Source organism: Perca fluviatilis, chromosome 18, assembly GCF_010015445.1.
Source record: "Perca fluviatilis chromosome 18, GENO_Pfluv_1.0, whole genome shotgun sequence".
NCBI lineage: Eukaryota > Metazoa > Chordata > Actinopteri > Perciformes > Percidae > Perca > Perca fluviatilis.
Genome location: NC_053129.1, coordinates 18,489,587 through 18,507,534, shown reverse-complemented (window position 1 = coordinate 18,507,534; position 17,948 = coordinate 18,489,587). Strand labels below are relative to the sequence as shown.

General features: G+C 40.6%; 2 protein-coding genes across 2 annotated transcripts in view; one reads left to right on the top strand and one right to left on the bottom strand.

The window, feature by feature from the left end:
* The window catches only part of LOC120546828 (steroid hormone receptor ERR2-like), an 80,133-nt gene extending 73,589 nt beyond the window's left edge, over nt 1–6,544 (bottom strand). Inside the window, exons 1-3 of the mRNA XM_039782050.1 lie at nt 6,507–6,544; nt 3,989–4,028; nt 2,881–3,055 (exon numbers count right to left, since the gene is read on the bottom strand). The gene's annotated coding sequence lies outside the window, so the exon portion shown is untranslated. The remainder of the gene's footprint in view (nt 1–2,880; nt 3,056–3,988; nt 4,029–6,506) is intronic.
* Nucleotides 1,337–17,720, top strand: LOC120546829 (transforming growth factor beta-3 proprotein-like). Its single transcript, XM_039782052.1, has 7 exons — nt 1,337–2,154; nt 7,439–7,602; nt 13,682–13,811; nt 13,962–14,113; nt 14,679–14,794; nt 15,320–15,473; nt 15,898–17,720. Exons 1-7 carry the CDS (start codon nt 1,809–1,811, stop codon nt 16,054–16,056), a joined length of 1,221 nt encoding a protein of 406 aa, XP_039637986.1. The 5' UTR covers nt 1,337–1,808; the 3' UTR covers nt 16,057–17,720.
* The last annotated feature ends 228 nt before the right edge of the window (nt 17,721–17,948 follow it).

Below are 17,948 nucleotides of genomic sequence, written 5' to 3'. Positions count from 1 at the left end.
GAAAGTTTGTATATAGTGCACACAGGCACCTGCATATGATTCAATATTTACCAAGTTTGGACATTCTACGAAATTGTTCTTGCTATGCAAACTGGTGAGCAAAAGAAACATAGTGACATACCAAAGCCCATGTTTGGGTACGGGGCCTCCAGTGGTTGAGTGAGCTTTGACCTAAAATAGGTCTGAGAATGTGAATATGCTCTATGAATAGAGATAAAACAGACTGTGGAGGGCAAACAAAATAAAACAAGATGAAATAACTTAAAAGGGCCTGCAAATAAACCGTCAGACATCAGTGCATGAAAATGAATTTTGTGTGGATGTTGGTTTGCAGAGGGCATGGGAAAATCTACACAGACAGAGAATAAACTTTGGTTCTTTTGAACAGTAATGCAATCATGTTGCCTGTAATTTGAGAGCATGTCCTGTATTGTGTGGGTCTTTGTAGGAGTCCAGCAAAAGAGCAGACAAAGGACCCAACTGGGAATCATCACAAATTATCTTTATGGATTTTTTTTTTATGTGTAAACTCTATAAACCCAGCTATTGTCATGTTTAGGGTTGCTACCACAGAAACAAATACCGGTTTTAAAATCTTTAGTCCAAGGCAAGTTTAAGAAACTATTTTGAGATTAAAATTAAACAGAGAAATAATGTATAAAATGTAAGTCCTAGACTAGGACCTAGATTTGACTGTTGTGTGTGTTGGTCTACATTTGCCTTTAAATAACTGTCCTTGAATCAGTCCGGGAGGGCAATTAAAAGCAAACATTAAACCTTTGTGTTTCAGAAGCGAATACACGTCTTAATATCACAATGTAGTTTAAAAGTGTATAAGTATGCAATATTATAAGACTGAGGGGAATTTAATAGAGGAAAAGGAGAATTTCTTCAACTCAGATACTCTCAGATAGTAGATAACTGCTAGTACCACACTTTGACCACTAGAGGGTGCACGACCCAGGCTACAGTATGGTAGACAACCAGAAACATCAACTACTGAGATCTCTGTAACATCGCTATTGATATTAAAAATATATATTTTAACACCAAAGAACCCACAAGACCAGATATTTACTCCGCTTCAGATGCCTTAATAAAGAAAAAACTGGCGAGAATATTAAGGCTAAAACTTTCCAACTTCATGTAGCCTAACTGCTCTTATGATTGACGTGTTCAGAAAATAAAACAATTTAGACTATCTTACATGTGTATCGTGTCACAGTGGATGTCTGGTGCATCGCAGTGAGCGCTGTTATGATTTGGGCTCTCCCGGCCGGTTGCCTGCGGTCCCTCCTCCATCAAACGTCAGAAACCAGTGCTATAAAACACATGAGGCCATACCGACCGCTCAAAGTCGCATATACCTCGTTAACCTGACAGCCTGCGGTCTGCCTCCGCACAGACAATAAAGCACTAGATTTTGATGACAGAAAAAAGGAGAAATATGCCGAGTTGTGGGACGACTTAAATCTACCGGATTGAGCACAAGAATGCAAGAAAAGTCTGTTTTTTTTCTACAGATATTTGTGCCGGATACATTTTACTTGTGCGGATTAGTTTCTGTTGTTCTGGACTTTGAATTGACTAATGTCTAATGGGCGAACACACATTTGGATTTCTGCTGATAACAAAAGGGACAGCCACAAGAAAACGAATTAAGTAAGGAGTTTTTCATCATTAGTTCCCAAGGAAGTTAAAGGAAACATCAGCAGGGCTTATCAGTTTGATTTGACACTGACCTTGGCAGTCCTCGCCTGTGAATCTGCACATTTCAACTACCGAGCGAACCAAATGCAGAGAGAAAGATGCATTTGGGCAAGGCTTTACTGTTTGTCCTCCTCCTCAACTGCGCAACTTTGAGCTCATCTCTGTCAACTTGTGCCACCGTGGATATCGACCATGTGAAAAGGAAGAGGGTCGAGGCGATACGAGGTCAGATTTTGAGCAAACTCCGACTAACAAGTCCTCCACAATCTCTCGGACCGAGTAAAATCCCTTATCAAATCCAAGCATTGTATAACAGCACCAAGGAGCTACTGGAGGAACTTAGGAGGGATCGGCAGCAAAGTTGCGGTCAGGACAACACAGAGACAGAGTACTATGCCAAAGAGATATACAAATTCAACATGGTCTACGGACCGCCAGAGAGCAGTAAGTATTACGATTCTTTAGGTAGCTAAGTATATATCACTTTCTTGTTTTAATGCCAGCAATTAACAGGTCCGTGCGTAATTACGCACCAAATGAAGAGTGTACGCCTAAAGCCCGAGCCAGCCAGACGCATCAATATTAAAACTTTGGCTAGGTTCCTATGTCATTCATAAAGATCTGTAGTATTTATAGCTTGTAGTTAAGCAACTCTTTATCACTGAGTTTTTGGTCTGCTGCACATTAAAGACCCCCTATTTGAGAAATATCAATATCAAAACACTATGCTTTGAATATAAAATAATAAAAGATGTCTGTCTGATATATGATGTTTAACTGCTGGACACAATATGTCTCTTACTTCAATGTAAAGTCCATTCTGTGTGTGTGTGTGTGTGTGTGTGTGTGTGTGTGTGTGTGTGTGTGTGTGTGTGTGTGTGTGTGTCCTGAGAGGGTTCAAGTTTCCACATCACACACTATTGACTTCCAAACTAGTTGTGAGATGTAACATAATGATCTTGTAGGTACACATTTTAAACTCAGATGCATGTTAGAACAGCCTGCTAGTGTCAATATCTGCACAAACATCATTCGGCACAGTGAAGCTTTCATATAAATATTTATGAACCAACATTCTTTTTAATAAAACATAAACAGGTTTTGTGAAACTGAAAGGTGAACTTGTTGTACACTTGAAGGATGTGCTTTGTTACTGTCGTGCTCACCAACCTGTTTTAACTCTGCACCAATGTTCCAGGAAAGTCACTCTCCTCCTACTCCTGACTCCACTCTTCCTCCTCTTGTTTTCTTTTCTCCGTGGATTCTGTCCTTCCCCCAGATGATCCCACTTCCTTTTCAGTCAGGCCCAAATGAGAGCGACATCTGCCCAGGACGATGGGGATGCCTTTAGGAAAAGGAGTAGGGAAAGTTAACAGAGGTGGAAAGGAAAAGTTAGATGATGGAAGGACCTCCCCGTTAGTCTGGATAGAGGCATCCCTCTCTCCCCTGGAGTCAGTCTGTTCAGGAGGAGTGGGGTCCCATGAAGCCCTCGAACACATTACTACCACCCACCTCCCCATTGAGATGGAGCTTAAAGTGACCCCACTTCCTGTCTTGGCCAGTGAATTAACCATACGGGTGGCCCCTGAGAATGAGATCACTTTCTGCACTGCTCAGGTTTAACTTTGCTAAATTGAGTGTGAAACTGAAACGGCATCCATCCCCTTATACGTGAATGATTCCACTGTGCCGTCATTTTATTGCCTCTAGGTAACATTTCGCTGCTCGGTTAATAATGAGCTTTGTTTTGTTTGTGAAATATTTCTTAAGATTATCAGTAAAAGGCCTGTTAGGCATACTTTTATTTCTCCGATTTGTGCTAAATCTCTATATGGCACGACTATTTCCTCCTATAGAAATAAAAATAATGAACTGGAAATGGAAAACCTGTGCTGAGAGGGACATGTGTCAGCACTTGAGAGAGATTCATACAGCATGTGGTCCGACTGAGTTTGGATTACGGAGAAAGTAGAATAGGATAAATGCTGTGCGTGTGTAAGAGCCAAAGAGGGCCTCATGGTCCAAAGCAAAGCCAAGACCATTGCATCACAGTCCCTTTGAAATCAACAGGTGTTTCTCAAAAGACCTATTTTCCCTCAGCAATGTTCTGTTTTGAATCTCACAAAATAGTTTTGACAAAAACAGCAGGCAGGCAGTAGGTGCCTTGAGTTGGTGTGGTGGTTTCATTGCTGGATTCAGAGCCAAGAATGGATATACATACAAGTACTTTTTGTTGTGTGTGCATGTAAAGTTGGGTTAAGATCATAGTTTGTTTTACCGTAATGTGGTCTTTATGCCGATTAGTTAGATGTGAAAAGCTGAAAAACAAAAAGGCAGAAAGTCAATAGCATAAGTGCTGAATTGATGTACAGTAAGCATCTGTACGTGTGTGTGCACTAGTTAACGTCACTACTTCTCAGATACTTAATGTGCACAAGCTAATAATATTCTCCAATATTTACTTTTTACTCAAGCCTATAACTGTGGTATTGGCATGGCAGAGTGTTATTTTAATGTGTCCAACGTGATCTCATACTTGGAAATATGCATTTTGTCAATACCCTGTATATCCACATGCATACACTGAGCCTGCTCTCTGAGACTGGTTAATGTGATTTTCATATGCTGGAGCTGCTTTTCTTCAGTTAAATGACAAAGAGACCAGCAGATTAACACAATATATTGTGGATATAATACAGACATTATGACTTTCTAAGTATTCTTTATCATGTTTGCACTTTCATAGGAAATAAATAAGGTTTTAAAAGTTTAACCTTTCCAAATCAAAACTCAAAGCATATACAAGTTTTACTTAAATGAGTTTGAATGGGAAGCTCATCTCTATTGTAGCCTCACTTTACAGTATTTAATAACAGGTGTATATTATACAATTTTACATACATGTTTTGTCTGGTGCTGCTTTCAGTCTTCTTATCAACAGCTCTCCCACAAATGATGCACACTTCATATATAATTTCTTCACGTTTTTGTCTAAATCAATTTAGTGGTGTCTGAAATGGACAGAGCCAAAGCCCCTTTACGGTATTTTTCAGAAGATGTGTCGAATTTCTCTTCAACAAGTCAACAAGACAATATACATAGTTTGTCACATATTGAAGTGTTTTCTGACCTGACACCCCTATCGGCAGGACAACATAATTGTTACAAATATGTAATGTATTTACGATGCGACAACACTATTGTTAAAGTTTGGTTCGGTTTAGGGAAAGATCATGGTTTAGGTTGAAATAATGACTTGGTTGGGGAACATTGTGATTTGGCTTAGATGACTACTCCAATATGGTTAGGGGAGCTTGTCTTTTGAAACAGAAACAAACAAGCTGTCTCCTGATGTTTGGTTGACTCGTCCATCCACCCCGACCTCCTCACTACACAAACCTTGTCGCTTTATTAACACCGTCAGACTACTTCCTCCTTTGCTCCAGTCATAATAACTATGGCCACAAGAGAGGTTGGTCACTTAAACATATCATTTTGCACATCACTTGCTGAAACAACTGATGTGGTCATTCTTTTTCTCTAATAAGCAGTATAATTTTTTAGAATCCAAATTGACATTTCAGTAACGGTCTCTACTTGAGATGACAGATGTTTCCACTATAGGAATGAACTTTCTTTCGTTACAGATTTATGTGCATTTAGCATCGTTTTGGCCAAATGCAACAAAATGTTTCGACAAACATTTAAATGTCCCCATCAAGCACTGGTATATCAGTTTCTATACCTTTGGACAGAGCCAGGCTAGCTGTTTGCTGCTCCCAGTCTTTGCACTAAGTTAAGCTAACTGGCTCATGGCTGGAGCTTCATATTTACCGTGCAGACATGAGTGATATCAATGTTCTCATCTAACTGTCAGCAAAAAAGCAAATAAGTGCATTTCCCAAAATGTTGAACTATTCCTTAAACATCAGTGAGACTGTAGGTAGACTGTGAATGAAGCGACTTTTATGAAGACACAGCCACCTTCGTGTGTTGCCCCTTGTGGTATAACAGGAGATGGCTTTGTGGAATAAAGTTTTGACTCTTAGCCAGTGACATCACTTTATTTCCCTCAGTTAATGTGGGCAAACACACATTCACTTTTTGATGATTTTTTAAGGTAAACTGTTGACCTTTGGTGGATCTGAGGCAGCTCTGTGAACCAACACAAATCCGTGACAGGTGCAAATGAAGCAGAAAGCTGCTGGAAGACTGGCAAATTACTACATTGAGAGGCTGGACTGCGATCATCGGAAAGATTTCCTTTTATAGCATGGTACGCATACAGAATCTGGCATATGTCAATGACTGAGGTTAGGTTGTGGAGAAGTCATCATGGTCAGAAAGGGGTTTGGGTCCAAAAAGTTGTCAGTGGGACCGAGGATAGCAGGGTTTTGATACGCAGATACCAGCAAGGTTAAGTCATAGTAAGCTCAATAATATTGCTATTTCAATTACAACATTTTCATTTCCCCCAAATATAGACAAAATGTGTTGGAGAAACAGTGAGGAATTTTGATAAAGCAGGCAACCACACTAATCATTCACTGTGGGCTGATAAACCTACTGCCAGCCATTAAAGAGTGAGCAAACCCAAGATTATATTTTAGGAGTGAATGGGTTTATAAGTCTTCTAGCATATAAAAAGAGAGTAAATCCATGCCATTATTTTCATATTAAAGTATCACTTTATTTTTGACACAATATATTTAAAAAATGAAAAAAATACCCATTGCATTGCCATCCAGAGTATGAAATTATTACATTTTCTTGCCAACTCAGTTAAAGTACTGTACCTTTTTTTGTGCACAACTAAAATTACTCTGGCATTGAGCGGATCCAAAGAAACACCTCTTCCAACCTGTAATAGAAGAGTATTTTTCAAAATTGTGTTGTTGAATGAGACAGGCTAAAACAGTGAGTGTTATTATATAGAGCTGAAACGAGTTGTCAATTAATTATTCAATCAAGAGAAAAACTATTTTTAAAACCAATTAGTTATTTAAGTAATATTTCAAGGAAAAATGCCTAAAAATCACAAGTTTCAGTTTCTCAATTGTAAGAATTTGCTGCTTTCATTTGTGTTCTTTAGTACAATATATTTTTGTTGGAGTGTTGGTCATACAAAATGAGCAATTGATGAAATTATTTTGGGTTTTGTCACTACTTTCTGACAGATTAGTGGATTAATAGAGAAAATAATTGGCAGATTAATCGATAATGTAAACAATCATTAGTTGCAGCCATATTAACTTTCACAACTTCTAACGTCAACTGCAGACATGTGTTTAGACATAACACCTTGTTCCCAAAAAAATGTATTATTTTTTTATGGCTTCTTACCAAAGCAGCTAAATGGCTGAATTCCATTTACCTGCGTTGGTTTCAGGGTCGTGGTATTGTTCATGCTGGCTCACTGCCACTGCTTACTGGGTCACTTAAATATGACAGAACCATAGTTATTGGTCTCAGTAACACCTGGAAATGTTCCTACTATAAAAAGTCAAAATGGCTGCGGTCATAAAGGCCTACCTGAGAACTTTTCATTAAATTGTTACACTCATATGAAGGAAATCTTAACGCAAGTATCTGTAATAATGTTGTCCAGAGGTCGTGTAGCATTTGAGGTCTGTGTTCCGGCATTAACTGCTTGTATTGCATCAGACCTTGATAAGAACTTCCAAGCCTGTTCTCTTACAAAACTTTTATGTTATTCTCTCTGTTAAAGACGATCTGCTCTACTGCCCAAAAGGCATCACCTCTAAGGTTTTCCGCTTCAACGTCTCCGCCATGGAAAGGAACTCAACTAACCTCTTCAGAGCAGAGTTTCGAGCCCTGAGGGTGCCAAACTCAAGTTCCAAGAGGAATGAACAGCGGATTGAGCTCTACCAGGTGCGTAAAGGTACCGTCTCCTTGTCCTTCTACCAAGATCAAAGGCAAAGCTCACAGCCAAGGCAAGAAGGAGTTTCAATGTCTTTCTTTTCTGGAGTGTAATCTTTGTTTTGTAGATAGTTATTCTAATCTGTGAAGAACATATCTTACATAAGATGGTTAGTCGTTCTCCACCACATGATTTCGGGCCCTAATTGACAAAGAGACCCAACGACAAGATTGTGGTTGCAGGCATGGGTATCAGCCAGACCAAAAGCCAAAAAAGCTCAACAGGCCTGCAGAATGTTAGTAGAACCGGGACAGGGGTACTGTTAGTGCAGTGCTGGCAGCCCAGATTTAAAACAGTCCTCATTTTGGTTATGTACAGGTCTTTAACATTTAGTCCTCAAAACAGTATGCACGTTTATTAAGCTATTAAAAAGGACTCTGGTCTGCTGAGTGATGAAATGATGCAACACACTTCTACAGTCAGTTGTAGTCAATGTCATCAGGTCCCTGTTCTTAGTTTATAATGTCCTTGGCATTAGGATCCAATACAAAGATAATTATTGAAATAAAAAAGAAACAAATCCCACCACATACCAGATACTCTGGTCAGGAGCAATGTCATGACAAACCCAAAAGGACAATATTACCAATCACAGAATAATACTATAGGCAACTGCCAACATTAACTCCAACTCAACACCAAGCGACAAAAAGAAGAAACACTAGATGGCAGAGGGATATTTTACAATAACATTGAACGCAAAACAGGCTTATGGAGCCGGACCCAAACGCAACACTCCTGTTTCTGTTTTATCCGACAGCGGCAGCATGGTGTCTCAAGTGCAGCTAGTCTGCTCTGTATCTTTAGCTGCAGACTGTTGTACGTCCTGGTGCTGGAATCCTTTCCAGTGAAATACAGTCACACTTTAATCCGTTTAGCTGTCAGCATTGTAACCACGTTTAAGCCAGCTAACGTTACTAGCCAACGGTAGGTACGGTTTAAAAACTGCATCGCGATTCATTTTTTATCTCAACCAGTTGTAATCTTTACACATTTAAATTGATTTTTAACCGATTCACAATGCATCGTTACATCCCTACTAATTACTCCTCAGCTCTGGTTGAAGGTGGGTGGAGTATGTGATGTCACCTGACTCCATGAACCATTCAGAAGGCTAAAGGTGTAACCTGCACTGCCCTAAGGCTGCGATCACACTGCCTGCGTCGTCCGTCTGGCAAAAACCCAAGTCTTTCCATTCATTTTGAATGGGGGTAGGGCATTTAGGCCACGGCGGGGTTGCCGCAGGGGGCCACTCAAAAAAACACAGCGGGCCTGCAGCAAAAAGTTGATACCGACTCAACTTTTGGAGAAACGCAACCCCACGTCAGGCTGCAGTGGCCAATTATGTAACCGGTCAGTGTCAGTGTGTTTTGAACTATGGTTTGAGGCAGTGTGAGAATCCCGTACAGTAAACAGGAAACATCAGAATCAGAATAGCTTTATTGCCAAGTACATTTTTTACACATACAAGGAATTTGTTTTGGTGTTGTAGGTGCATGTCACACATTATCTAAATAAGTTAAACAAACAGGTTAACAGAACAGACAATATAAGTATAAATATATAATGTATATATACACACACAGGATGTAATAAAATAAGAGTAACAATTAAGATAAAAAGAGCAGATTAAGTACAGTGGCATGTAGAGCCAGAGGTGGGTGTGGAGAGAGTCAGGGTGGTTTCCGGGCCTTGTTAATAAGGCTAGTGGCGGAGGGGAAAAAGCTGTCCTTGTGACGTGAGGTTTTGGTCCTGATGGACCTCAGCCTCCTGCCAGAGGGGAGTAGCTCAAAGAGTTTGTGTCCGGGGTGGGAGGGGTCAGCCACAATCTTCAGAGTCCTGGTGGCGTAAAGGTCCTGGAGCGGTGGGAGATTGCAGCCAATCACCTTCTCAGCTGACCGAATGACACGCTGCAGTCTGCCCTTGTCCTTGGCAGTGGCAGCAGCGTACTAGATGGTGATGGAGGATGGACTCAATGATGGCTGTGTAGAAGTGCACCATCATTGTCATTGGCAGGTTGAATTTCTTCAGCTGCCGCAGGAAGTACATCCTCTGTTGTGGTTTCTTGACGTTCACTTGATGTCCTGGGAGATTGTAGTCCCCAGGAAGCGGAAAGACTCCACAATTAACATTGTGGAGTCACTGAGTGTGATAGGGGCAGGTGGGGCTGAATTCTTCCTGAAGTCCACAACCATCTCCACTGTCTTTAGAGCGTTGAGCTCTAGGTTGTTTTGTTTGCACCACATCACCAGGTGGTCAGCCTCCGACCTGTAGGCGGACTCGTCACCATCAGAGATGAGTCTGATGAGGGAGGTGTCGTCCGCGAACTTCAGAAGCTTGACAGACTGGTGACTGGAAGTGCAGCTGTTGGTGTACAGGGAGAAGAGTAGAGGAGAAAGAACACAGCCCTGAGGGGATCCGGTGCTGATGGTCTGTGAGTCGGAGATGTCTTTCCCCAGCTTCACATGCTGCTTCCTGTCAGACAGGAAGTCAGTGATCCACCTGCAGGTGGAGTCAGGAACACCAAGCAGGGAGAGTTTCTCCTGGAGCAGAGCCGGGATGATGGTGTTAAAGGCAGAGCTGAAGTCCACAAACAGGATCCTGGCGTAGTTTCCTGTGGAGTCCAGGTGCCGGAGGATGTAGTGGAGGGCCAGGTTGACTGCATCATCTACAGACCTAGTGGCTCTGTAGGCAAACTGCAGGGGGTCCAAATGGGTTGTTTAATTGACACTATCACCGCCGCACCACCCAGCAGAAAATTTCCGGATCACTTTTCTTGGTGTGAATGCCGAGTAACAGGTGAAACAAAGCTGACAAGTAAGGGATATGTCAATCAAGGTCTGTCTGAATACATATAGACCTGTGAAGAGATCTAATGAGCCAAAATCATCATGGTCCTTTTAAACAATTTAGAATTTTAATATACTCATCTAAGAAAAGTTGCCTCTCCTCAACAGAAATCGAGACTCATGAACTAGACAGGGGTGCCCACTGTCCCGCTACTCGTCAACGTTGTTATTGAGGTCCTGGCTATCTCTCTTTGTCAGTGCTCAGCTTTTGAAGGAATACGCAGAGGGGGTATTACCCATAAAGTATCGCTATACGTGGACGACCTTCTTCTATTTCTATCGAATCCCAATATCTCTATACCCCCCATTCTAGCTATCCTGGGACAATTTGGAAAACTGTCGGGCTACAAACTCAACCTGGAAAAAAGTGAACTTTTCCCAATCAATTCCCCAGCTCTTAGCATTCCATCTTCCGTATTCCCTTTCAGGACAGTTGGTTCACATTTTAGATATTTAGGCATTACCGTCTCACGCTCTATCCAACAATTATTTAGGCTCAATTTTGCCCCCCTAATTGAAAAATGTAGATCGGATCTTGAACGTTGGCGCAGCCTGCCTCTGTCTGTGATCGGTCGTATTAATCTGATAAAAATGAATATTGTGCCTCGATTCCTGTACTTTTTTCAGAACATCCCTATTTGTATCCCCCTGAGGGTGTTCTCTCAACTGGATAGGCATTTTTCTAACTTCATTTGGTGCGGTAAGCCACCGCGCACTTGTAGAACAGTTATGCAAAGGCCCAAACGTTGCGGCAGTTTGGCTCTACCCAACCTACTCCATTACTATTGGGCCAGTAACATTCAGAGGGTTGTTGAGTGGGTTCAGAGTCACTCTGACCCTACAGCTCAGGTCTGGAGTCTCAGATGGCCCCTGTAAATTCTCTGGCCACCTCTCCTCTCGCTCTCGTATCCAGTGTGCAGTCTGACAACCCAGTAATTCTTCAAACTGTTGAAATATGGTCCCAGTTCTGGAATAAATTCGGCTTGCAGAGCCCATCCCTGATGGCACCCATCTTAACCAACCACCTCTTCACTCCAGCTAAACCTACCCTGGCTTTCCGAGCTTGGCATTCAAATGGAATTTGTCTCATTAAGGACTTATACATTGATGTGTTTGCCTCATTTAATCAGTTATCAGAAAAATTTGCTCTGACCTCCACCAACTTCTTTCGCTACCTACAGATCAGAGACTTGGTAAGGAAGGGCTATCCCCCCTTCCCCAACAAACCACCCGCCACCATCTTAGATCAAATTCTGTCCTTGAATCCTAATCAGAAAGGCTCCATTTCTCAGATATATTCTTTAATAAACCACACAGACAGGCAACCTTTGGATAATTTGAGAACCCTTTGGGAACAAGACTTTGGCAGCCCTCTCTCTGAAGATATGTGGGAAGCAATATTAAAACAAGTACATAAATCATACCCATGCTGTAGACACGGTCTCATTCAGTTTAAAATAGTTCATCGCTCCCACCTTTGTAAAACTAAATTAGCGAGAATATATCCTAACGTCGATCCCACTTGTGAGAGGTGCGGGACGGCTCCAGCGACGTTGTTTCATATGTTCTGGGCTTGCCCCGCCTTCCTCGCTTTCTGGCAAGCAATATTTGGTTCCCTAAGTGAAGCATATAATATCACTATGGATGTGCATCCCATGGTTGCCTTGTTCGGTGTTAATGCAAACTGGCCGTCCGACATTCACAGTGTGGTTGCTTTCACAACACTTCTGGCCCGCCGCCTCATTCTTCTAAACTGGAAGGGGTCTAGACCTCCTTGTCATGCTAGATGGCTGAGAGATGTATTTTATCACTTAAAATTGATCAAAATTAAGTACACTCTGCATGGAAGCAAGTCCAAGTTTTATGAGGTATGGGGCCCTTTTTTACGTTACTTTGATAACTTGAAGGATATAAAAGACTGGGATGACCAACCTTGGAAAATACACTGCTGGTTCAGTACGGTCGTCTGTATCTGTGACAGGATGATGACTTTAGGTGTGGCTCTTCTTTTTCTTTCTTTTTATTTACTCATTTTATTTTTATGTTTGATTTTTCTTTCTTCCCTTTTCTTTCTTTTGGATATGGTGTACTGTATACTGTTTGTCTATTTGTTTAATGGTTTTTTAACTATCTTATCCCTTTTTGTAACTACAAGAGGTTGTTAGGGTGTGGGTTGGGGTGGGACATGTTTTTGTTGTGTAATGTCTGTTAAATACCAATAAATAGAACTTAAAAAAAAAGAAAAGAAATCGAGACTCATCAGACCAGGCAACATTTTTCCAGTCTTCAACTGTCCGATTTTGGTGAGCTCGTGCAAATTGTAGCCTCATTTTCCTATTTTTAGTGGAGATGAGTGGTACCCGGTGGGGTCTTCTGCTGGTTTGGCCCACCCGCCTCAAGGTTGTGCGTGTTGTGGCTTCACAAATGCTTTGCTGCATACCTCAGTTGTAACGAGTGGTTATTTGAGTGAAAGTTGATCTTCTATCAGCTTGAATCACTCGGCCCATTCTCCTCTGACCTCTAGCATCAACAAGGCATTTTTGCCCCCCAGGACTGCAGCATACTGGATGTTTTTACTTTTTCAGACCATTCTTTGTAAACCCTAGAAATGGTTGAGCGTGAAAATCCCAGTAACTGAGCAGATTGTGAAATACTCAGACCAGCCCGTCTGGCACCAACAACCATGCCACGCTCAAAGTTGCTTAGATCACCTTTCATTGCCATTCTGACATTCAGTTTGGAGTTCAGGAGATTGTCTAGACCTGGACCACACCCCTAAATGCATTGAAGCAGCCGCCATGTGATTGGTTGATTAGATCATTTCATTAACGTGCAACTTAACAGGTGTTCCTAACAATCCTTTAGGTGAGTATACATCAGCATGTTAGCATTATCATTATGAGTATGTTAGCATTCACCTCAAAGCATCGCCTCACAAGTACAGCCTCACAAAGTGACTAGCATGTATTTGCTGCAATTTTATTAAGGTTTTCTTTATATGCATGCTCCAGTAATCATATTGTCTTACCTCATAGCATTCATTTCAATTGATCAAAACTGTCTTCCTCTCGTACCAACGTCCGTACCTCCTGTCCTATGTCTGCTCTATTCTACGTGTTGAAGCTGTTTCAGTATTGAGAGAAAACCTTTCAGAGTGACCATTATTATTATTGCTTTGCAGATTGTGAGGCCAAACGAACACATTAGGAAACAACGCTACATTGCAGCCAAGAACGTGCTGACCAAAGGTAATCCAGAATGGGTCTCCTTCGATGTGACTGAAACAGTGCGGGAATGGCTGATGAACAGAGGTAAGACTGAAGTTACAGTCATTTTTTTATCTAAATGCTATCATTAATCATATATATCCGAACTCAGAAATGTGACTCGTATCGAGTTTTAAAGAGGGAAACTTGTGACCTGGGCCTCTTTTTAGAAATCCTCTTTTCCATTGCCATCAGGAACTAATCTCGGTTTGGAAATCAGTGTGCACTGTCCCTGCCACACCTTCAACCCAAATGGTGACATCATTGACAATGAGAAGGAGGTGCTGGAGGTAAAGTTTAAAGGTGGGCTTCAACAACATTTACTGATTAAGTTATATATGCCAGATGTTAGTTGCTCTTTTCATCTAATGTTTGTAAATGTTCATGTCTTCCTACCATTTTACCATCCCTCCTTTCAGCTTAGATGCAATGCATTGTGTTGCATATTTATGTGGTCCCTAGTACTACAATTTACAAGATTTATTCTTTAATATATATATATATATATATATACATACATATATTTTAAATATGCCTTATTCTGGTAAATAATTTGGGGTATTTGGTACAATATGGTTTAATTTAAGGGTGTTGATGATTGTCGTTATATTGTTGCCTTATTCAACGTTTGCATCAGAGTACCAAGAATACATTTAGAAACAACTTAGCTTTAACAAACAAAGTTTCTCTTTTTTTTTTACTGTTTTCATGTCTGCATTGTGTAAAATTATGACAGGGATGACAGCTTCATAGTCAATCATTTTGCAAATTGTATGCTCGGATTGAGGTATATTACGAAAGAAAAAAGCCACTAAATACTTGGTTTGTAAGCATACTTGTTTTGTATTGTAGTAGTGTATAATTAGGAGATGAGAGGAGCGAGGAGACAGCTGCTCTGGATACGATGACCAGAAGGAAAAGGACCAGTACCTGCCTCACCTTATCCTCATGATGATCCCACCCCACCGCCTGGAAGCTCAGTCCACACGCCGACGCAAGAGAGCGCTGGACACAAACTACTGCTTCTCGTAAGGATATATAAATCACCTTTAGCACTAGTGTGCAATGCTGTAGTACTTTTAGTCTTTGGGTTAGTTCATCAAATCTAAATTTCCGAATTGCAAAATAGTGAAAAATCTTTTTTTCAGCTTATTATTATTATTATTATTATCATACATGGTAGAATACATGCATCAGATTATACACATATCGTAATATCCCAAAGATATGCTGTAACAAACTGTATCTGGTATCCCCCACATATGGCAAAGAATATGTGGTAACACTTTACTTGAAGGTATCTACATAAGAGTGACATGACACATGAACCCTAACCCTAACTTGTCATGACAAAAACCGAATGACAATTAATGAGAGAAGCGTTATGTCATAAACGTTTATGACTGTTTATAATGTTTATGATACGTTCATGACAGTGTCATGTCATAAATACCTTCAAGTGAAGTGTAACCAAATATGTTAAATATCAGAAGTACCAGTACAAAAATTAATTTGTGGACTAATTACACTATTGTTATGCTTCCTCGTGACAGAAACACAGAGGAGAGCTGCTGTGTTCGCCGGCTCCACATAGATTTCCGCCGTGATTTGGATTGGAAGTGGATCCATGAGCCCAGTGGTTACGATGCCAACTACTGCTCCGGGCCCTGCCCTTACCTGAGGAGCTCAGATACAACACACAGCTCGGTAAGAAGCACCCATCAAGGATAAAAAAAACAAAAACAGGAGAGTTTGTGAGATTAAAATTGAAAATTACACAAAATATAGTTTCTCATTTACTTCAGCCTTGCAGATAGTTGTAGTTTTATTTGCCCAAATTTTTAGATACAGTATCCACCTCTGAGACCTCTGCCTCCACCTAGAGGTCTTCACGGGACCAAAACATTCAAAAATTTTGGAACTACTTTTTACTGAAAAAATAGCCCCTATATGTCCAGAAAACACCTCTAGACAAGCAGACAGCATTATGTAGACCTTAATCTCCCAGAAAATGTAAAAAAAAAAGCTTATTAGAATTTGTCAAATTGTTTATTTTGTCCTTAATAGGTCTCCATGATAAATTCTCAATAATGTTAATATTAAACAATCTCTCCTGCGTGCTTTCCAACAGCTGCTGAGCTTGTACAACACTCTGAATCCGGAGGCATCGGCCTCCCCCTGCTGTGTCCCTCAAGACCTGGAGCCCCTCACTATACTCTACTACTCTGGACGGACCCCCAAAGTGGAGCAGCTCTCCAACATGATCGTCAAGTCTTGCAAGTGTAGCTGAGAAGATGTGAAAGGCGAGGTAGTGCGGCAGGATTTTACTAGGTACTGACGAAAACCCATGCTCGTTGACTTTTGAACTCTTAGCTGTGACAATTACTAAAACTGACCCTGTGGCCTCATGGCTTAGATCTGAACACCACTCTGGAGGTCACATTTTTTAAGGATGCAGATTTTCATTTTGTTTCTTGTTTTGTATTTTGTTTTCCTCCCACTCTGGATGAGAAGTAGTTATTTTCAGTTCAAACCAAATGTTGCAATCATAGTATGATCTTAAAATATTTCCTTCTACATTTGTGAAGGTGGACAACATACTCTGCAGAGAGCCCTGTACAAATCTATCTGTGACAAAGTGGGAGCTGCTTCATTGACGATGACTGAAAGGGACTTATTTTGTGGTATATTTTCTGCTTCAGAGTTAAAGCAAATATTCCACAAAGTCATAGTCTCCCTGTTGTCAGTAGAGCAGCTTTCCCGTCTCTAGCCTTGGGATAATACTGTTTATAGTCACAAATATAGATTGTGCTCTACTGAATGGTCGAAGAGTCCTTTCAGGATGGATTTTACCTTGACTTAAGTTCCCTTCCTTTCAAACAGTGGACATTATCTTCAAACATAAAAGGAGAAAGGACAGACTTGCTGCTGTATCCAAAGCCATAGCTGTGGTCAGGGAAAAGGAGAGCTGAGAGAATGCCTGCTGGATTTGCAATGGAAAGTGAATGAACAAAGAAGTTGAGCCAAGCTTTTCTTTTTTTGGCCGGCCAGCAGCAATGGCCTTTTTTTTGCGGCTATTAGAATGGATGGAAGAAGAAGAAGGGAGTAGGGGACCTGATAGGAAGTGAAGAACTATGATGGAAACAAGCCATGAGCACAATGCCATTCACTGGAAGTTCTCATCTCTAACAGGTTCAAATTATTTATGGGACATCAAAGAATATACTGGAAAGGAACATGTGTTACGCAACAGGTTTTTATGGGATTTCTTTTACATTAATAGCAGATTTGATCCGTTATGCAACTTGTCATATAGTGATTGTTTCACTAACTGGGACAACGTTTGACGTAAACTAAGGGTACGGTTACATTTCCTTGTGATTCAAGAAGAATATGCTTTTTGTCCATATACAAATTAGTTGGACCTGTTGTATGTGATCCAGTATGTTTGACTGAAGTCAACTTTATTGTATTAAAAGGGGACCATCACCAGAAAGTTAAATCAGAGCACTTTTCTCCAGCATTAATAGGAAATGTCATGTCATTTAAAATGTTTACTTCTTTTAAAAATCATACTCTCCTATCAACTCACCTGTGCATCACTCCATCCAGCTGACCAGGAATCGCATGTGTTCCCAAAAACACTGCTGTCTTTCATTCCCTCGGCTGCGTCTCAGTTTGTTTTAGTGCTCTTTTACAGTGTGAAGCCCTAATGGAACAAAAAAAATGAAGCGGGAGGGGAAAAGTCATTACATGACAGTGGCTGGATGTACAGTTAGACCTAATTTTTCTCTGAGTCAGGAGAACGATTCTGAATCCCTGTACTGTTTGACATTCACTCAGTCAGTCATCTTACCTTTAGATGACATTTAGGTGACATTTTTTTTGCAGTAATATTGTTTGATTGACTTGTTGATCGTGATTGTTATTAAAAACACAACATGCAAAACTTGATTGAGCCCTTTTTTAAATCTTAAGAATCACTCCAGCTTTGTATTTTATTTAGTAAATAATAAAATGTAGGCTAATAGATCTGTAAAAACATTTAACTAAAAATTAGGAAATGATGAGTTTACCCACTGGTCTTGTCTGCCATGTTGAAATGCTATTTAAAATGCTATTTTCTCATAATGTTTTGGTTCCATACGAACATAATTTTTCTTACTTGGATCTCAGCAGTCC

Excerpts from the sequence above, each read along its gene's own strand:
- LOC120546829 (XM_039782052.1), top strand. The coding sequence starts at position 1,809 with ATGCATTTGGGCAAGGCTTTACTGTTTGTCCTCCTCCTCAACTGCGCA. Across the intron at positions 13,812-13,961 it reads GGAATGGCTGATGAACAGAG|GAACTAATCTCGGTTTGGAA; the intron begins GTAAGACTGAAG and ends CATTGCCATCAG. Across the intron at positions 15,474-15,897 it reads CAGATACAACACACAGCTCG|CTGCTGAGCTTGTACAACAC; the intron begins GTAAGAAGCACC and ends GCTTTCCAACAG.